General features: G+C 40.1%; 3 protein-coding genes across 5 annotated transcripts in view; 1 reads left to right on the top strand and 2 right to left on the bottom strand.

The window, feature by feature from the left end:
* Window positions 1–88: 88 nt before the first annotated feature.
* fam83a (family with sequence similarity 83 member A) lies at window positions 89–5,356 on the top strand. The gene is made up of 6 exons (XM_031876069.1): window positions 89–1,006; window positions 1,467–1,538; window positions 1,699–1,817; window positions 2,252–2,419; window positions 3,924–4,048; window positions 4,264–5,356. Exons 1-6 carry the CDS (start codon window positions 715–717, stop codon window positions 4,751–4,753), a joined length of 1,266 nt encoding a protein of 421 aa, XP_031731929.1. The 5' UTR covers window positions 89–714; the 3' UTR covers window positions 4,754–5,356.
* A 1,283-nt stretch (window positions 5,357–6,639) lies between these two features.
* On the bottom strand, window positions 6,640–12,843 carry cunh8orf76 (chromosome unknown C8orf76 homolog). Of its 2 annotated transcripts, none has more exons than XM_031876090.1 (8): window positions 11,330–12,843; window positions 10,559–10,660; window positions 9,568–9,744; window positions 8,808–8,858; window positions 8,567–8,711; window positions 8,234–8,369; window positions 7,403–7,535; window positions 6,640–7,278 (listed from the first exon to the last, which is right to left on the bottom strand). In XM_031876090.1, the coding sequence occupies exons 1-8, from the start codon at window positions 11,429–11,431 to the stop codon at window positions 7,114–7,116; spliced, it is 1,011 nt and encodes a 336-aa protein (XP_031731950.1). In that variant the 5' UTR covers window positions 11,432–12,843; the 3' UTR covers window positions 6,640–7,113. The 2 variants fall into 2 exon arrangements, with proteins under 2 accessions (XP_031731950.1, XP_031731951.1); XM_031876091.1 differs by having other exon boundaries at window positions 9,568–9,711; window positions 11,330–12,839.
* Window positions 11,653–21,148, bottom strand: part of LOC116399156 (pentraxin fusion protein-like) — a 10,076-nt gene continuing 580 nt past the window's right edge. The window contains exons 2-7 of one of the 2 annotated variants that reach the window (XM_031876089.1): window positions 14,927–14,961; window positions 14,672–14,705; window positions 14,334–14,369; window positions 13,957–14,242; window positions 13,678–13,823; window positions 11,653–13,220 (exon numbers count right to left, since the gene is read on the bottom strand). In XM_031876089.1, coding sequence (XP_031731949.1) covers window positions 12,874–13,220; window positions 13,678–13,823; window positions 13,957–14,242; window positions 14,334–14,369; window positions 14,672–14,705 — 849 coding nt within the window. In that variant the 5' untranslated portion in view covers window positions 14,927–14,961 and the 3' untranslated portion in view covers window positions 11,653–12,873. Of the gene's footprint in view, window positions 13,221–13,677; window positions 13,824–13,956; window positions 14,243–14,333; window positions 14,370–14,671; window positions 14,711–14,926; window positions 21,129–21,148 lie in introns of those variants that run through there. The other variant, XM_031876088.1, reaches the window with a different exon arrangement.

Raw genomic sequence — 21,148 nt, 5'->3', positions numbered from 1 at the left:
TTTTTTATATTTTATTTTTTTTTTTTTTTTTTTTTTTTTTTTTTTTTTTTAAATATATATATTTCAGATGCAGATCTGAAGTGTTCTTACTTTAAAGCTCCAGCTAAGGATCTGTGTGCTTCTGCTGCTCACTGGGTGTGCCTGAAACATGTCTTTCTCAGGCTTTGGGCCTTCAATCATCCAGGTGGTGTTTGACATGAGCTGAAATGACAGCCGTCTCCATTGCTGTCACTCATTCCTTTCTTTCCCTCCACCCATCATTTATCCGTCCTAACCTGCTCTAAATCACTCTCGGGCCCTGAAAGGAAAAAGGCTAAATCAGTCGATCATTTTCTGTTCCATCGCTCTCAATCAATGACAAGAAACACACACACACGATGCCTCGTAGAAGTATAGGAATATGTCTCGAAGCCAAATATTACATCTCACTCATGATGCCAAGAACGTACCTATGAATCAACATTTATACATGAACATACTTTCTCTAAGTATTTCTAATTGCATGACTTTTTCTCTCACCTGTCACATCTCATCACTTGTGAAACCGCCTTAGCAGGGGCGGGTCCACCTCTTAACCTTTCTATGTGCTTCAACCAGTAGTTCTTTCATTATGCACAGCTGTTACGTGGGCCTGCTTGTGGTTGAACTGATTGTCTGATGAGATCATTTTACCTCTTACAAACCAAACTTCAGTAAAGGAGACTAGCATCATCCATGGAGACCAGCGGTGCGTCTGTGCTGTTGTACAGGAGGTCAAAACCCCAGGGGAAGGTGAGGCGACGGGTTCAGGACCTCCGCATCCCTTCCTCCTCTTGCTACGACCTTATAGCCAGCAGACCCCCATTGGACTTGAGCCACAACGAGAGCGCTCGGCTGGCAGTGGACTCCCTGCTCAGCCGTGGTTTAGAGGGATACCACGAGGTGTTGCACGCTGAGGGAGAAGTGGACTTTCTGTCGGAGCTGGAGAAGACCTACATCCTGGAAAATGGGAGGGATGGCAACACAGGTTGTAAATGTTTGTTTTTACGTTGTCATGTATAATTCTCACATTTTGGCCGGCTCTTTGCTGTCAATTGTTTAAAAACATAAGATATAGCCTGAGATTGATTCATTAGCCCGGGACCCCCACTCACTCAGACGCTACATCCCCAGGACAATTTCTTACTTTTTCACATCTTTTCTCTTTTAACACGTGACACTTTCATAATATCCTTGTTTTAACGTACTCTTGTTTTTTTTTTTTTGTTTGTTTTTTTATTGTGAATTTTCATATTTTCTATTTTAAATGATGTCATACTATTGCACAGTGTTTTAGTTACGCATCAAATCCCCTAGCCGAATTCCTTGTATGTGTACGTACTTGGCAATAAACAGTTTCTGATTCTGATTAGATGTAAAAGAACTATTGCTGGTTGCTTCACTTGTTATTTATCATAGCTTGATGCAAGTTTTTGTTTTTCACACAGCTGATCCTGGTGCATCTTATGATGCCACACAACGTCCTGCAGTGTCCACAGACAGTGATCCTACTGTGGCAGGTTTGGACCTGACCAGCTGAAAAAGTTATTGCAGAAGTAGAAAACTTTTATGGAAGCAAGTCATTTCCAAAAAATACTAGTCTTATCCTGTAGAGACTTTTGTATGTCAGCCTAATGTAATTTCATGGCGAATCATTCTCATCTATTTGTCCCTTTCCAGATGTAAAGCTGACTGAGCCTGTCCTGGATAAGCCCAACGTTGAGGTTTATTTGCAGTCCGACACCAGGGAGGCCTGCATGAAAGACCTGGTCAGAAAGTTCATCAGAAAAGCTGGAATGGTGTGTTTGTGTGTGCGCTTCAGCGTGTGTGTGTGTGTGCTTCAGCGTGTGTCTGTGTGTGCGTGTGTGCTTCAGCGTGTGTGTGAGTGTGTGTGCTTCAGCGTGTGTGTGTGTGTGTGCGTGTGTGCTTCAGCGTGTGTGTGAGTGTGTGTGCTTCAGCGTGTGTGTGAGTGTGTGTGCGTGTGTGCTTCAGCGTGTGTGTGTGTGTGTGTGCTTCAGCGTGTGCCGGCACGTAAAAAGGAACATAACATGCCTGTACACGCAAGAGAAGATTAAAAATGTTGGTATTGGATTTTGTGGGCTGAAAAGTCAGAAACACAGTGAGCCATATCTGTCTGTACAGGTCTTTGCTATAGTGATTGACAGCTTTAGTGACATGTGACCGTGTGTGTGTGTGTGTGTGTGTGTGTGTGTGTGTGTGTGTGTGTGTGTAGGCCCTGGCCATAGTGATGGACAACTTCAGTGATGTAGAGCTGCTCTGTGATCTTCTGGAGGCGAGCAGGAAGAGGAATGTGTCTGTTCATCTGCTACTGGATCATCTCAACCTGAACCTGTTTGTCAACATGTGGCAGGACCTCAAACTCGACAGCAGAAGCTTCCCTGTGAGTCTTTCCCTCCACCTGCCCGTCTGAGCTTGGCTGCGTTAAGGTTTTTTACCAACATTTGGTCTTGTGAAATAATCAGACTTCATCAAAATTGTTGGAAATTTATTTTGCTGTCTGAAAACCTGTGGGGGGGCGGGTCAAAACACATTTTGCCTCACTTTCAGGAGCACTTGGGCCTCATTACAGAAATAGATTTAAACTACTTGTCCTATCATAACTTATAAACCTAGACATAGAAACCCCCCCCCCCCCCCCTGCAAAAAGTAATAAAATAGTAATAGTCTTGTTTTTCATGCAAAATTAAAATTGCATAGTTATATTTAAGAAGTTAAGCTATGATCAGTGGTCTGAGATAGGATAGGATGTAGCCATGAGTTTAACAGTTGCTTCTGTAATAGGAAGATACGATTCTTCCCATCTTTAAAACTTCAGATAGAACAACAGTTAGGGTATGTCTCTGTAATAAGGACCCTTGAATACATTACTTCATCTCCCATCCCGTAGATAAAATAATTAAACTAGGTTTTCCTTTTCATCTAAGCCCTGCATCCCATCTCTCCCGGAAGGTGACACACACACACACACACACGCACACACACACAGCGTTTCTATTTTAAAAACTCACAAATCCAAGGCCTCACTTTCTTAGAGAAAGATTAAAATTGTCAAATGTAACCCTGAGGTTTGAAAATTAGTTGTATTTGTACATTTCATGTTAGCTGCTTTAACTGCATAAACTTGTTGAAGATAAAGAAGAAGGTGCATCAAAGCATTAGCTTTTTTTGGGGTGGATGTGACATCAGCTAGAACCCTCCATCCATCATCATTAGTGTTATTTAGTCAACCTCCACCTCTTCTGACCAAAGAGCTACAGCTTCCCTGCTTAAGCACCACACAGCACACATTTCTGCACACGTAAAGCACCATAGCCAGACTGTACGTGATGGACATGCTGCTGTCTGCTTTGTCTCATTAGATGTTTCTGTTTTTAGCTCTCTTTCATAAGCTGACCTTTGACCCTCAGCAGGGTGTTGAAGCACAGGCGTAAGAGTCTGACCTAAAAGTGATTTTTAGTTTTGGGATATAAATGTGCTGCAGGTCATTTTTATTTTAAATAAGTACAATCTTTTAGTGGACTTGATTCAACACTCATTGTTAGAAAGCACACACTTTGACCTGTAAAGTACATTGCAGTAGTATATCTTCAATACCATCATCTCCATATGTAACATATATGTAATACATTTTTTGCACTTTTATCTTTAAAAGAGTTTAATTTGCTGCTGCAGTCACCAGCTATTTTTGAAAAACATCGATATACTGTACATTATATATATATGTACCAATTAAACAAACAAAACTTTCAAACCATCACAACTTCTGACTGTCTATAGCTAAGGAAATGTGTTTTATGTCTGCTTCCCCCGAGAACAAAACTTGTACTTATTGAATACTTGATTAATAATTGCTGTCTTGCGTGCGTGTTTGTGTGTTTATGTAGAAGCTGTCAGTGCGCAGCGTGGAGGGACAAACCTACTGTGCCAAGACAGGCAGGAAGCTGACCGGTCACATTACGGAGAGTTTTATCATCACTGACTGGACTGAGGTGCTGACTGGCTCATACAGGTACACACACGCACACACACACATACACGCACACACACATACATATACTGTATATATGCACATGAACAAAAAAAACATATCTTGTAAAATAAATGTTTGTCTTCTTCTAAGTGTATATCTAACATATTTGCATGTCTAGTCAGTTTCCACTTTACCTTTGTGACTTGTGTGTGTGTGTGTGTGTGTGTCTGTCTGTCTGTCTGTTGTTTCCTCAGTTTCTCCTGGCTGTCCTGGCAGGTCCATCGTAGTCTTGCTGTTCTTGTAAAGGGCAGCGGGGTCATACCTTTCCATCAGGAATTCCTCAGACTATACTCTAGCTCTAAACCAGTCCCCAGCTTTGTCACTTTTATCACTGTGCCTCGCACTCTTCCTCTTTACACCACATTACATGCAGCTCAAAACACTAACACTGATGCCAGTAAGTCAAGATTGAGCCCGACCACAACAGCGCGCCACAAAGTTTGGAATCAAAATGCTCAAAACACTCAGACAAAAACAAAGATTCCGGTTTCATCCAATCCACAGAGATATCCAGATACCCAGCCTCTACACAGAGCAGGCACTGGTACACAAATGCATGAAGAACCTCTGCAACTGTACCCAAAACATCTTGTTCAGTCTGTGGGCAAATCAAAGCATACAGTGGGGGCTGTCCTCACGTGGCATGGTGCACAAAAAAAATGTGGAACCTCTGGAGAAGAATGAAACCCCGATCCAGAGTCACTCAAACCCTCTCAGTCTGACCCATGTGTCACATGTTCAGTCTCAGCTTACCAGCCTTACCATCAACACGACATCGGAAAAGCATGTGAGGGCTCCAGAGTATATCCCTGTACACATTGCTTCACCCACACAAGGACAGCACAGGATTGTCAGCTTTCAATCAACTTTCGGGACTAATCTCAAGCATCATAATGTGGGTACTGAAGGTCTTGTCTTTTGGCAAAGGAATAGGAACAGGTTAACAGAGCCTTCAGGGATTGCTGCAGGTCTCGACCCAAAAAGACGACAATGGAACGATTCACTTAAATATAAATCGAAAGTGGACTTTCGATCTGATTATCCCAAAGAACTGCCCCCTTCCACAACACAGCAAAAACAAGCAAAGACAGGCCCGTGGTTCCCTTTAAGCCACCAAAGAGGACCGACATCTGGGCTACACACTAACATGTCCTCTCTGGGAACCAGGAGGCAAGATCAGCCCCAGAGACACCACCAACCCTCCCTTCAGGCAAACCCAACTATAGAGGCTCCAGGTTCAAAGTCAACATCATCAGCCATGGGAGCTTGTCTTAAACCTCAGCTCCAGTCCAACTCCAAGCTGTTTTTACCAGGTACAGGAGCCATACTACATCTACAGCCCCACACTTCCCACCAGGGAAGGCCCCTTCCAAGACTAAACTGGATGACCCAGAGTCGCACTGAAAGACCTAGACCTATGGCTCGCCATAGCTCCTTCAATACCACTTACGGGACGGGACAGACAGGTGGACTTCAGGCTGTTTCACAGCAGTAGGAATACATTATTTGGAAGGAGCAAGAGCATGACTGGCAAACACTCGGCAAGCCTCAATCCAAACATCTGACAGAAATATACGGACTCATTTTGACCTTTGGTGTTATAGAAACTGACATGCTTGGACACATTTATTCACCCTCACACACAGTACAATCATACAGGTCAATGAAAGATAGTGTATTCTTCCATTATTGTGAAATATACAGTATATTCTACTGTGTTAAACTAATGTAATTGTAATAAACTAGTGTTGTCTCACAAAATGACGATTTAACTTTTTTCAGAGCATCAGGTTTTGTGTGTAAGAATAAAATAAAAAAAGCATGTACATTATTTTCCTATGCCACGGGTTTTTATTGTGCTAAAGCATGTTTAGGAGACAAGCAGCTCATAAACTGTAGACATTAATGTGTAAATAAGTTGGCTTAAGTGCCAACGTCTAATAATTGTCATAAAAGTCATCGCACAGCAAGTTGAAAAAGTCAACTCTCAAAGTTATGAAAAGCAGAAGTATAGTAGCTCTAAAAAGAGTATAGTATGTCAAAAAGTAATAAAAGGGCTGTAGTACTGAGTGTTAAAGTCAAAAAGTCGTGTTATTGTATTCTAAAAGTCAGAACATAGTATTTCAGAAATAATAAAAGCGTCATAGTATAGTATGTCAAAAAAAAATCATTAAAAAAAAATTGTCTTTTGAAAAGTCAGTTTAGTTTTAGTCATTGTATCTGGAAAAACAGTTTCTTGAAAAAAGTCATAGTATATATGCTATACTGTAGCATGTCTAAAAAATATCGTAAAAAGTCAAAGACTTCACACAGACAGGTGTTTTTCAGTAATTAGCCAATCAGACATCTGCTTAGGTTAATGCTGGGTGGAGCTACACTGGGAGTTATGTCATCAAACTATTACTCTACTAAACATACTTGAGACCAGCTGGCTATCTTTCGGTGGTAATGGTTCATTTTAAGAACAGCCAATGTTGCAGGCAGACACCTCATAAACTGTAGCTAAACCATAAGTACCTACGTATAATAGAAATAGGCCTGTGTCAAAGAAGACATTTTGTTTGAGAATATTTCACAAAAGAAAATATTTTTATTAAAATCATTCTTAATATATGAACATGTTAAGGCAGACGTGACATTTTAGGCAGAACATTGGAAGATTTACAAATGTGTGACTTTGTTTCCCGTCTGAATCATACTGCACACACGATGAAGTGGATGAAGCCTTGAAATGTACGATTCACGGCGCAGTTCTCCCAGCGCTCCAATAAAGTGAGGAGCAGAATGTGAAAAATTCTATTGCATTTTAAGACCGTGATTTATACTTCTGAAGATGATACTATTGTGCTGTTTTGGTATTTTTGAGAATGTCAACTGTATTTGTGTATTTCCACTTCTGTTGCAGGACTTTGACCTGGCTTTCAGTTCATCCAGTTTCTTTCACGTTTTGATGAGATTTATACAGTGACAGGAACTTCGGCATGTTCTTCGGTCCCTTTTCTGTTTGCCAACGTCTTAATATATGAACAGGAATCCCTGGAGCATCAGCACTGTGTCCGTGTCTGAAGGCCATCAGTCTCGAGCACACCGGTCAGTAGGATCTTGTTCCACCAGCGCTCCCTGAAGCTCTGCACACACACGCTGGCCAGACTGTCCCCGTCCTGGCAGTCCTCCCTCATCTTCTCTGGAATTAGGTCCTCTGACACCACCTGGGAGATCAAAACAGAGAGAGGCTGAAAGTCTGCTGATCTGTAAAAACTATCCTCTGACTTTAATTCAGCCCCAAAGGCCTTGACACAACATGTACAAACAAACCCAGGAGCAAGTGTTCACCTCAGTGAGAGCCTGCAGGGTTGTTTCTTTGGGACTCAGCCTCTGTAACACCTCATCTGTCATTTGTAGAGTGCTTTCAGTGCGCTGCAACACGAAGGACGACTGCTGCTGTCGAAGGATTCTCAGCAGGAGTCTGAGGGAGACACAAGAGACAATGAGACATTCAGACACTATGATTCACATTTAAACTCTTAATAAAATACTCAGAGCAAATCTGTAATTTGAGCACACATTTAACTGTCACATCTCCACAGATTTTATCGTCACTGAGTGGATGTTTTGCAGATTATCTTGAATTTGTGACGTGTGAGACAACTGATTAAAACTAGGTATTTTAAGGTGTAGATTCATTTTTTTTAAGGCTACACCAGCTATTCTCAGCCACCGGGCCAGGGGCCACTGTTGGGCCTCAGAGCGACATCTAGTGGGCCACGCAAGTACTGCCAAATAAATGCTCAGATTAATAATGCTCAGTAATTTACATAAATAAAACAGTTATTCAAACAAAGCATAATTTAAAGGACCAGTTACGTTTGAATCTAAATCTGGATTCATAAGGACAGGCAGTGATGGGTGAGGGTAAGCAGAATACTTATTTTGGTCATTACAGCTGACGATTTATATTTCTCCTTTATTATCATGTTATGTTCTTTTCTTATATATTTAGGAAGGTGTTCCTCGTAAATTAAGTGAGTCTTAAGTTGAAAAGGTTGAGTGCCAGTGCTTTACACAACATCTGGTCCAGCTGCTGTTTCAACTATTACAATATATACTGTGAATTGGCTGATATTTTCTTCAGTATGTGAAGCATTGAGATTAGAATCTCTGTACCTCGTTCTGATGAAACAGACGCAAGCTTTCAGCCAGATTCTGTTGTCATTGAGCTCTGCTGCCTCCTGCTGCTGTTCCTCAGTCCCTCCATCATTCTGCTCTTCTGATGACTCGCACCTCTCTGGGGAACACGATCCTAGTAGAGGTGAACACATCGGACCATGAGGACACATCATATAGTTATCATCTATGCGTTTGCTACTTGCCTGAGAAAAAGAGCAAGAGTGTTCATTCACCACTGCCATAAAAAACGATGAATCAACGATTCACGTGCATAATTTACTTTTAAATTATATTGGTGCTAAAAGAAACAGGAAGAGAACTCCATCCGACCTGTGGTTCTGCCGCTCTCCAGCAGCTGCAGACACATCTGTCCAAGGTTGTACCAGTGCCAGGGGTTAAAGGGCAGCAGGCTACACAGCTGCTGCAGAGCGGACATCTTTGATCGTACGGCTCCAAAATGCTGGTAGATGCTGACCTTCGGTAAAAGAATATTATCACATTTGCAGAAAATGATTTGGGACCCACAAAGAACAATGTGTTTTTACGTGTGTGTGTTCTGGCTAATGCTGACCTTGAGCAGCAGGAGGCTGGTCAGGTGACAGGTGTTAGACACGTCTTTGCTCTGGAGAAAGATGATGTATAAATTACTACTGAGTTCTGGCTCCTTTCGAATGTTAGTAGACTAAGAAATGCAACTCGCTCCGTCAGATAGGTTGTCTATCACAGAAAACATTTAAGGAACTTATGCTTAGTTCATGTTATTTCAGAGATGAAACATTCTTCAGGGGTGGTGCGTTCAGGTGCTAGTGGGAAACCTACATCCATTTTTTAAGAGACAACAGATTACAATAATGAGCTGCATTGGTGGATGTTTTAAAACAGAAGACTGACAATAAGCAAATGTGGACTCTGGTAATTAAAAGGTTTTCTGTTTGACAAGTAACTTCTAATATCTGAGCTTAATCTTTATTAGCTCTTAAAGCTGAAGTAACGAACATCCTGTGAATAAAAAGCAATGGCTGCCTGGAAGGTAAATATAAAAAAAGTCAACCAAAACAATGCTATACTTTGAGAAACAATCATTAATATTATATTCAGTGTGTACAGTATAATTCATGTTTATAAGCTAATAGTATTTCATGACAGTAAGAGCAAACATAAATGTTATTTAAATACACTAAATCGCAACCAATCTAACAATTTTGGATTTTTTCTTGAACACCAAGTGGTATATAAAGCATTTCACAATGTCAACAGGTTGTTCCGGTTAGAGAGGGGACATTGTTCTACATGGGAAACCTTTCAGGAAAAAAAAGCTCACAGAAAATTACCAGTAAGTCGGCAAAGTCCAGCGCTCTGTCTCTCTGGCCCAGTTTGGTGCAGCATCGGGCCATTCCCTCCAGTACATCTCTTCTGATGGTCAGGTTGTTGTCAGCGATCCACTCCTGGCAGCTGCTGTATGCATCCAAGGCTTTCTGTACCCACCACACCGTGAGAACATTACACACCTCATAGTGGACAACGGAGAGCGGTGTGAATGACATAACGTGACAAAAGTTATGAGCCAAGTCAAACCCAGTGTTTCAATTGCCTCGAGCAATTAATGTAAACGTATTGGAAAAACAAACTTATTTACAGTGTGTGTGTGTGTATATATATTTACATATAATGACAGCAGAAAGTACATTGTTCAAATACAGCAAATAACATTTAATATTTCAACATTTAACCTGGTTTTACGCCCCCTGGAGTTTCAGTGTGTTGTGACGAGTGGGTTTTCACAAGTCTGTTATTTGGAAATGATTCCGTGTTTGTGCCAATTATAGTAAATATGTTAATTTTTGTGCTCTGTTGGGAAGAATATATTAATGTCTACATTACAAGAACAATGTAATGTGAATTCATAACATTTTATGCGATTAACATTAAGTTAATTATTGTAGTTGTAGAAAGAGGTATGACCAGATAAGTGTCTGCCTACTCATTTCAGGCATATTATCTATTTAGAATTTGCTGTATATGTTTACTGTTCATTTTGGTTATTCTTGCTTTGTTGTCTTATTATTTGTTACACATTAAAACAATGAACCTAATCTATCGATCTCAGTCCTGTATGTTGGTGGCTCTACAGAAACAAAGACTGGCCCATGACACCAGTGCTGCTGCAAATTACTCCTGACGGACATTCAAATGAGAGCTTCCAGCGGTGAGTTGTCACCAACTTCAATGGTAGTTTGTCAGCATAACTGAAAAATCACAAAGGCCGCAGAGAAGTACTTCAAATTAGAAATGAGTGACTAAACTGAACGCCTGCTGAATTACCTGATGGTCTCCCTGTCTCACAGCCAAGTCACCTCTGAACTTGTAGATTTTCTGCTTCTCCAAAGGATCATCTGTATTGAGAGCAGTATTCTCACAGAACCACTGCAGACAAACAAGAGAAGACAACGATTTAAAAGCACATATCATTTGGAGCAATGTTAAAAAATGTACTCAATCTACAAACATATTACATATCCACCAAATGAGATAGTGTTTCTCCACATGCAAAGATCACACACAAAATAAATAACATGGGATAAACTGGATTGTTTTTACCTTCTTTATTAAAGTATCATATCTTACAGTTATACATCTATATCTACGAGCCTAAATATCAATGTGTTGCCCACAACGGAGATATACACGGTTGGTGTTTCATCTCATTCTGTGTCTATGTTTGAATTGTATGTAGCACAACTTGTATGTGTAATATGCTACTTAGAGTTTGGTTTATTGTATTTCATTGTGCATCTTTTTTGTCTTCACATGTGCAGTGTGAGATTTAGTCTTTGACTATTGTTCTTTTATTTCTTGTTACGTATTTAACATTATAAGTGTGTATGTCGTTTACGAAAGAGTCAAATCAACCATAGCTTGTTAGCTAACCAGCTAGCAGCAGCACATCACAATGAAGAGCATTTTAAGTCGGTGTCCCTTCATCCGTGTCCAGCATCATCTACACACGCCGTAGTGCTGGTGTCCCACACGCCGTAGTGCTGGTGTCCCACACTGCAGCTGTATTCATGTTAACAGTTTAAGTTGAACTCTCACCTCCGGCTCACACAGTTTAGCGTTGTAAGAACACAAAGTCACGGAGACTTTGTCTCTCGCCTCCAAAAACACAGAGTCATCAAACGTGGCGAATATCTCCATTCGGACCCGACAAGTATGAACAATTCCCTGATTTCAATAGGTAAGTGTGTCACAAGACACAGCTAAGGGTTGTTTAAACCGCAGTTACGCAGTCCTTACGTCTAAATTGCACGACTAATACAGTGTACGGGGTTTAATGGTTCCGGGCAGAAAGGTTCCGACCCATGATGTAAATGGACGCATGCAGGACACATCAACACAACAAGAATGAGTGGTTCAAATACTGTACATCTGAACTTTAATTTAAACTGATACCGACACCGGAAAAACATATATTGTGAAAGGCAAGTTTGCATCTTCATAGTGTCCAACCTAAAAAAGTGAACACATATATAATATCAACCGTACATCTATATATTTCCTATAATCAGCGGAAGTAACATATACAGTAAATGGCAATCAAACAAAATGTAATTTAAAAACAACATAGTGAGGGCTGAAAATGCAAAGGTTATATATCAGCAAAGGTTTACAACATACATGTGGCCAAATAAGAAATATATTTCATACAAATGGAAATCCATTTTTTTAAATTTCTGTATATTTGAGAGACATCTCAAACATTATTTCTGAATGGGCATTTTTTTTTCACATCAGCATTAGTTAATTAAATAATGATAGGCCGTGAAAATGCCCAATGCCATTTTAAAGAAGTGAATTTAAAAAACGTTGATGTTGTAACAAAGGTTTTACACAGTCGAACAAAAGTCTACGAACCTCAAAAACATTTTGCTATAATATCAATATCTTACAGTATAATGAAATGGAAATGAAGGATACATTTACACTACTGTAAATACACATTGCAAACATTTTACAAATTAAGTGCATACAAAACCTGAAATTTAGGCTAACATCAATTCAATTTAACATGAGGAACGTTTAACTGGAGGTGAAACAATCTAATTTAACACTGATGACTCTATATGACCTTCATAAGTAAACGAGACCATCAGTCGAAGATATTTCTATATAGTTATTCTCAACGCTCTTTCCCCGGCCAAGAGCCGAGCTTCACCTCACTGCTGCGCTGCTCCCCGCTGGGAGCCAACACCAACAGGCCCAGGCCGTATTGCTGGTCCGCAGGAGGGAAGGGAGGCACGGGAGAACCAGAACCAGGACTGAGCGGGGCAGACTGACCCTGCTGCACTAAAATGGGGTTTTCTAAAGGGACTCTGTTGCTAAGAAAAACTTGCACTTTATCCACACACAAAAAATGTGTGTTCCATGTAGTGGCTTTAAATAAACTGTTACAGTTACTAAAAAACAAGTAATATCGGTTTTGTTGTAAGCCATGCTAAAGCAGATGGAAGTAGAAATGCCCTCTGCTTCATTCCATCATTTTTATGTGGAAAGCTGCTGCACTGGGAATTTGAGAATTTTTCACAACACACCAATGCCACAAAACACCCATAGCTGAGAAAAGCAAACATAGATTTCTCTTACTTTGCACATATGAAATTAAATTTTCCGACATCAGATTTGCTGTACCACAAATGCTTCTCTTTTCTGTCCATGGCACCACTCATGTTACAGTCGTCTTTCTTTCCTTTTTGAGCCCAGCGATTGAATTTTACAGGCAGATCCTCGACCCAGAACCAGAACTCGAGGATGCAGGTGTAGCGAAGGCCCAGCCACACAAAGTGAGTGTTGGAATTTCTGGCCTCCAACTCAGCCCAGGTCTGGGTCTCTCTGTCAACGATGGAAGCCAGGTGCATGTCTTGGTCCCTGCAGTGTTCCAGCGCTTCTACCCACGTCTTTTTCTCTCTGATCAACATGAAGGGCGATTCTAAAAAAAAAAAAAGTGAATAGAAACGAAATAAGTGAACATGTACAAGCATTTTGAGGGTGAGAGCAGACACACAACAGTTTTAAAACTGTGTGTAATTATTTACTGGAGGGTTCCAGAAATGAACTGTATCACCTGGAAGTCATCCACTTTAGAGGAAACCCATACCTTCCTCTGATCACTTTCAACTCTTATTTAGTCCAACATTTAATCTTTTTACATTTCAGAATATAAAACAAAGGGCACAATAGAGAATAAGAGGGAATAAAATGGGAAGATTTCCCAGAAAGTGAACATCTGAGAGAAAAACAGAGGTTTAACGCAGAAATTAGGGTTTTTGATTACAGTTTGTCTGTATTCATGGCCTTTCTGTCCACATTTAACCTTAAAGGAGATATGCCAGTAAAGTATTAACTCATCTCTAGCAACTCACTTTGTGGATAAGAACATTGTGTACCTTTTTTTGTGCCAAAGATCTTCATTCCACACAGAATTAAAAAGTGCATTTCCGGGAAGAACACAGTGATGTAGCGCCCTGACACATTGGTATTAAAAAAGAAGTTATTCTGTTTCTTCTGTGTGAAGTCTGTGATGTTTTTACGTCTGGAAGAGAGAAAAAGATGAACTTATGAGATGGAGAGGCGCAGACTCAAAATAAATAAAAATTAGACAGGCCGAAGCCTCCTGAAAATGTGAAATAAAGCAATTCAAAGTAACATGAAAGTAATAGACCCACAGGTTGGTGGTGCTGTTCTTCTTTCTTGAGTTCCCAATGTAAATCTTGGCACCGTTTATATTAGCGTTATGATGATCTGTGTTGAAGATACTGATACAATGTATTCTGTAGACACCCAGCAGGTCAATTCTCCACCAGGGGTCGATCTGTTTGTTGGTGTGAGAACAATTGTTCACATCCTCAATAGCTTTTTCAGAACTGTATACAACTCCTCCAACACCAGTGTAGTTTGATGACTGTGATGTTGTCACGTTCAGTTCAGTTACGTCACTTCCGTTGCAGGAACCTGTAGATAAAAATAGGAAAAGCATGTTTATACTTTTTTTGCATGACTTGAGAGAAATTAGACTGTAGTGTAAAAATGGATAAAGTCCGACCTGTTTCATGGATATCTCCGTTTAATCGTGCACGTCCTGTGAAATGTAAAACAACAGAGGATTATATAAGAATTGCTGCTCCCATTTCCATTTTTATTTCATGTTACTAGAAATTATGATATCAGTGGTTGGTAATACAGCAGTAAGCACAGAATACCCATACATCAATAGAGTCAAATCCCACGTCTAAAAGATGAAATTACGTGCGCTTCATTTGGGAGTTTTGAGCAATTTGCAGTAAATTTACAGTTTATCATTGATTGACATTTTTTTGACTCATTCTGTGTCAATCATTTGAAAATCCACTGATATGCATGCACATATAGTGAGCTACTTACCAATCAAAGAGATTAATGTTAGACTCCACAGCATCTTCACTTTGAAGGAGGAAATATACATCAGTTGACTCGGGACAAGTTAAATGTTCTATACAAGTGACCACAAATGAGATCAGGAATAAAGCTTTCAATTTCTTTTAAATTGCACAAATGTATTTACATACATCTAAGAGGAAGAAAATACGTTGTAAGGACACTCTAAGATTATAAAAATTTAAAAAAATAGACAATTTAGGATGTAGTAAATTCCCTTACCTTGTCTGTATTTTGCCCTGCGATAGTCTGGTGACCTGTTGAGGATAAGAGGTTGATGATTTCCAAATGATGCCTTCTTCCAGCCACAGCTATATTTGCACTTATCTCTCTTTCTGACTGCTGCCTTTATAGAAATACAGTAACCCCGTGCAACGTCATCTCTCCTGGTTGTCACTCGGAGTCCAGCTGTTATTTGCATAGCCAAAGCACCTCCAAATCCATATCCACATCTGTCAACACATTAGGACTGCAATGCTCTCTCTGGTCCACCTACGGTCAATGCATGAGTGTTCCAACACATGCAAATACCACAGCATTTCCTTGATCTTTGCTTCAACAGAAACATGGTTATGTTAAACGCAAATATATACAAATCTATTCCACCTGCGTCTGTGTGAAGTACTGTTATTGTAGGTCTGCTGCAAAATACAGTTGATTATCAGTTACAAAATATGGCCTTTTGATGGACTCTAAGAAAATAAGAATACCAACAACTATGTATTTTCAACAAATGACACTGCGTCACTGATGGTTTAGTTAGTAAAGCACACTGTTAATACCATCAACAGTGACGATGACCTCCTCAAAAGAAGTTAGCTCCATTGATTGACTGGCTTGTTGAGTCATAGTTTGAATGTGATCCAGTATGTTCCTCTATGCTTCTGTATTTAGTCCAGACTGCTTCAGTTCACATTTATTCAAAGCAAAACAAGCAACATGTTGCTCACAACTGCACAAATCTTTTGATCAAAATTTATTGGGTTTTGTCCTCAAACAAGTATAAAATATAAATCCTATCTAAATCAAGCGAGAAACCAAAGCAAAGCCTCAATAAAAGCTGGGATTTTAAATTAACATTGTACAAATGGTCTGCCTCCACAGCTGGTAGCCACAAGCTGATGATTGAGGGACCACGAAAGGAAAAGTTAGTTTTCTAAAGCAAGCCTGCAGAGGCGATCGCACATACAGTACATACCATGTTTAATCAAAGTTTATACTCTCAGTTCTTAACACATTTCAGATGTACAGACAGAGTGTAGGAATAACTTAGTGTAGATGGAAGTGTCAGTTCTGTAGACACAGAATATCACCAATGTGAACTGTTTTAGGTCGTCACTAACAAAAAGATCTTTGCCTGCAATCTCGAGTAAGTCATTTTCACATTCCATTCCAACATTTATTAAGAGTATACAGTTAGATCATTGTATTCTTCCTATAGCATCTGTGTCTACGGAACCAACTGCAACGTAATACAGGAGCTGGGAGACCACTGTCACCATTCAGTAAAACATACATAGAAGTAAGAGTTGTATTGAAGCGGGAACAAAGTGAAACATGTTCAAAGCAAAGCACGCCCTTGAGAAGCAATTACTTGGGGTAAAAACTGTCAACAGATAAAAAATAGGTCAGAAAAAACGGCGAAAAGGTGAAAAATTCACTGTAAATGAAAAAAAAAAGAAAACCATCAGCACATTACAATTCTGACATGGTGTTTTTTTTCTTTCTTTTTTGCCAAAAAGCTGGCTGCTCTACAGTGAAAACATTTGACTCTGTGATTGCTGTAAGAAACGTCCAACCAACTACCTGTCTAAATAGAGAAAACAAGTGAGGACGGTAGCAGAAGTACAGCAAAGGTTACAGATGTGACATGTGCACAATAGGACATCAGGTAAACTACTCAGATCACAATGGTAGCTCTTAGCTTTACTGCACAACGTTAACTGGGATACATGATGACTGTTGGATTTAAAATCACAACTCAAGGAGCAGACATGTCACCTCAGCGACCTGGGAAAAATCTATTTAACTGCACGATTCATATTTAAAACAGAAGGTTTATTAGATATTTACATTGCAGCAGAACCAGGCTGGTTCTGTTTCTACCTCCTGTCTAATGAACAGAACATATTTAAAGGGATTTAGTAAGGCCATGCCATAACGTTGGGGGACTCATGAGAGACAGATTAAAACGGAATGGTCAAAATGTGAGCAGCAGAGGTGGAAATATCCAGAGAAGAACATGAGATCTTACGTTTCCTATAATGTAACAGATTCGTATCTTTTATTAGATTCTCCCAAACTTCTAAATGACCAAGTCCTGCTTTTATATAGTGCATGAGTCTGAGTAGACATGAGGAGTCATGTCGAGCAAACTGCTTCTGAGATATTAAATAATTTTACATTTAATGTATCTGTATAAAACAGCTTAGTTCTCGAGCCTCAAATTTGGAGACATTAACAAGCAAAAAAACATTCCCCCAGTGCTACCAGGACATCGGTTAGAGCAATTCCTTCATCTATGAACATGTCTTTTCTGTTGAGTTCTGATTCTATACTTTCGCAACCAAAGTACCAAAAAGCCACGTGAACAATACAGTCTGAACACTAAAACTGATTCTAGTTTAAAAAAGCACTACTCTATTGTACATATTGAATGAGTCTATCTCGTTAACAAGCGGTCCACCGATGTCTGGAGAGAGTTGTACAGACACAGTTTTCATAGATAGAAACATATAAAAACCATTCAAAACAGACCGACGATAGGAAAGACAGAGCACACTGTAAAAGACTGTGGGCTGGATACCCAGGGGCAGGATTAAGCCTAACCTGTGGATTAAAACACGCTAATGGCAGACAGCCAGTTTGAATCATGTGTACAAATTAGCATACATATTACATATTAGCACGTGAAGCTCCAGGATTCAACAAAAGGGCACAGAATGGCTGCTGTACATTGACTGCAAATGTGGTGATAACAAAGAACTAAACCGTGTCCGTGATTTAAAGAAAGAAAAGAAGACAGGTCCGTAGTTGCAGTCGACTTGCTAACGAAAAGTAACTGGTATTATTAAAGCTACACAAAGACTTAATCCCAGATTAGGCTTCTACTGTGCCAAGTATACCAACCCAAAATATTGTATGTACAAAATGATCAGTTGTTTGTCTTGGTTATTGCATGCAGTATTAGACAAAAGGTATACCTTTACATTTGGAATTTGTTATTTTTCATGAACAAGCACTTGTTACATTACGACAAACTGTATCAAGGTTCCAGCTCTCCTGCTGTTGCTGTAAACTAGCTATCGCAGCTATCTACGGCTAGCAGACAACACACCGCTTTCACAGGTGAATGCTTGTTGGACAGCTAAAAGGTGCCGGCATGTAGTGTGACGAGTGCTCGGGGAAATACTACAATACATTTCGGAAACACCAAGGTATCGGTTTAAGGACTTACAACTGATGTTTCCAAAGTCAACTCCAGAGTATCGAGGCATCTTTCAGCGCCAGCAGGAAGCAGAGCTCGGTCATGCATCAAAACTTAAGTTTGAACAAGCCTCCCTTTACAAATCCCACAAACAGTATGTGTGAGCGTTCACAAATTCTCTCTCATCTTCTGTCAGGAATTGGTGACATTCTGTTCCAACAAGTGTACAAGCCATGTAGGCACATAGGTTTATCTGCAAAGCTTCATCAGAGTCTCTGAAGAACTGTGGTCGAGACAGTTTTCTGTCTATTGTCCTGTCAAGTTGATGCAGTGAAGCGCCAGGAGAACAGTTAGAAAGAGGATCGTTATTTGGTAGACTTTCCCACCACAGAGGGAACGCTGCGCCGTTTCTTCACGCATCATAACAACTCCTTCCACGAGAGAAAGCGAATTTTCCAAGAACGTCTGTTTTAATTTGCTGTGCAGTTTCAGTCTTTTGAAGATGTTCGTGCAGCCCTGTCTGTCTGCCTGTTTTGTAGACAATTTAATGAGACAGAGAACCAACAGGACACCGCTTACATTTACAGAAACATATCTCGGGAAGTGCACATCATAGGTCTAGGCATTCATTAAGCAAGAGGGGGGAAAGAATCAGACGGGGCTATTTGGGAGCAGAGAAGGAGAGATGGGAAACAATTCAAATGGTTTAAAGCAAAAATACAAAACATGATGGCAAATATAACATGTGTGCATTTTCTAATGGATAGAAGCTTAAAGATGGTGCTCAAATTGTGCAATATAGCAAAAGAAAGTGGTGGGTGATTGTTTTAGTAGTTTTTTGAGCCTCATAAACATCCAAATATGAAACAACACATGGTATTAGAAAAGTGGATAAATTGATTTGTCCTCCTGAAAACACATCAGGGATTTAAAAAAAGGCAAAACACTGGTGCAGTTTGTATACAAAACAGAGTTGGTCTCTCAGAGCCATTTTATGGTTTAATAAGAGATTAAGGTGCCAAATCAGGATTCAGTCCACTGTGCATACAAGTGGACAAAGTGCTTTTTAAAAAAGTTAACTTTAGGTGCTTCACGTTTGTCTCTTCAGTGCAGACTGGAGTCAAATTATTATTTGAAATACTGCTTAACGTTCTTTCTTAATGTACGGGTCAAGATCCAAAATGGTCACCGGCCTCGTTTTTGACATGAGCCCAGTCCTCAAGGCAAGGTGTTGGTGATTGCAGTCAAGGTGACAAACTTGTGGATTGAATTACTCTAAATTGACACTGGAGCTGCAGCTGGTTGCTTACATTTACATGGTTTGGGTAAAACTCTGCAACACTGCGTTCCCCATCTTCAAATCATTTCAATCCTTTCCACCCATCGAGACCCACCTTGAGGAAATTCCAAGCGAAACCCTGCAGCAAACTATTTCTGTTTCTATTATTATTCCAGAGGACCCAGATGTCCCTAGCTCACTGCTCGGGAGACAACACATTCAACTTTGGGACAACAGCCTCGTACTGTCTGAATCACCCTTTAAAAAGGGTCACTATATTAACACAGGACGAGTAGAAACATTACTAGCAGTGCATACTAAACGCATACTGTGGCATTTTCCCCTCAGATCTGTATGTGTTCAGTTAAAAGTCTATAACACTCATGAAACAACAAGCTGCTGTAAAGGGAAGACTTGAGTAGACGTCCTGTGTTTAAAAGCATCATGGCATCGGCATTCATTCAGCAGTAAGGTACTTTGTCTCATATCGTTTTTTCAGACGTTTATCTCTGAGAGATAAAATGTCCGACTCTCTGTGTACTTATATCAATCCATGTTAGCTCAAAGAACCTGCTGAGTCATATCCAGTCCACGCGATGAACTTCACAGGCGCTAGAAAAACAGATACTGTCATATGTAAAATCAACCAGTTCCACAAATAGATGTATGCTCGTTTCATTGGGGACATTGCTCTGCAGTGACATCTAGCTGCGATTCCTTTTTAGGGACCGTTGTAAATACAAAGATGAGTCTTTTTTTTTTTCTGTGTTTGATGTTAGTTTCGGGGCCAGGGGCAAAACATTCACAACATGGGAGATCGAAGTTTTAAATTTAGGCCTGTGCTCATAACAGGCTCCACGTACCTTCTCAAGGAAATGCAGCATAACTGGATAAATAAATCTCCCTCAATGGCTTCATTTGACCAAGCAAGGAGTGCAAATCTAACAAGGGGCATCATCAACATAAAATCTCTCACACAGTCAGTATTCATCTATTGCAATCAAATGTACGAATGTGTCTGGATCAGTGTTGGGCAGAAACGTGTTACTCAGTAACGCATTACTGGAACATGATTACACTCCCCAGTGTAACGGGTGTAAGGGATTACATTTTCCTAAACAGTAATTATATATACACAGTTATTCATTTTTGTGCCAGGTAAGCTTGTGTTACGATGATGTGAACACACGGCAGGTCGGTATGCATCTTTGGGCAAATATCGCCTCGGGCGCATTGTGTGATCATGCTCTGAGAGACAGGAAGGGACAGACCCGGCTCTCCCAGGGTGCAAAAGCATGTACAGTTGAAAATGTCGCACCCTCAGTTGAAATTTGAATAATAAATGCCACTGAGGAATGTGTGGGCTTCTCCACGTGCACCTTCTAGTTTGGTTCATGTATGTGCAGCACCGCAACGTGCAAAACTGTTAGGTGAAGGTGAGTGTCGATCAGCAGGTGTCACTGAGCTGGTCTCATAGTTGGAAAAGAGGCTATGATGCACCCTGGTAACCAGAATATTGAGTTATAAGCTGATGTCTGTATTATGGTTATATTGTAGCAGACTGGTGTCCTTTTCAGTAATGAGTAATGAGTGATATTACTTACTTTTGATACCAAGTAAGTAAAGTCATATTATGATCATTTAAATGAGTATTAAGTAAAAAGTAATTGATTACACTTACTGAGTAACTTGCCCAACACTCGTCTAGTTACACCTTTTTTGGGGGGGGGGGGGGGGG

This window comes from Anarrhichthys ocellatus, unplaced genomic scaffold, assembly GCF_004355925.1.
Source record: "Anarrhichthys ocellatus isolate YVR2014 unplaced genomic scaffold, GSC_Weel_1.0 scaffold103, whole genome shotgun sequence".
NCBI lineage: Eukaryota > Metazoa > Chordata > Actinopteri > Perciformes > Anarhichadidae > Anarrhichthys > Anarrhichthys ocellatus.
Note: the sequence above shows the minus strand (reverse complement) of the source record. Positions and strands in the feature narration are given on the sequence as shown.

What these genes read in the sequence shown, in the direction of transcription:
- fam83a (XM_031876069.1), top strand. Translation starts at nt 715, where the DNA reads ATGGAGACCAGCGGTGCGTCTGTGCTGTTGTACAGGAGGTCAAAACCC. An exon ending in CAGTGATCCTACTGTGGCAG is followed by an intron (nt 1,539 to 1,698) that starts GTTTGGACCTGA and finishes GTCCCTTTCCAG; the next exon opens with ATGTAAAGCTGACTGAGCCT. An exon ending in GTGCTGACTGGCTCATACAG is followed by an intron (nt 4,049 to 4,263) that starts GTACACACACGC and finishes TTGTTTCCTCAG; the next exon opens with TTTCTCCTGGCTGTCCTGGC.
- cunh8orf76 (XM_031876090.1), bottom strand. Translation starts at nt 11,431, where the DNA reads ATGGAGATATTCGCCACGTTTGATGACTCTGTGTTTTTGGAGGCGAGA. An exon ending in TGGACTTTGCCGACTTACTG is followed by an intron (nt 8,859 to 9,567) that starts GTAATTTTCTGT and finishes ATCTTTCTCCAG; the next exon opens with AGCAAAGACGTGTCTAACAC. An exon ending in GGAGAGCGGCAGAACCACAG is followed by an intron (nt 8,370 to 8,566) that starts GTCGGATGGAGT and finishes CACCTCTACTAG; the next exon opens with GATCGTGTTCCCCAGAGAGG.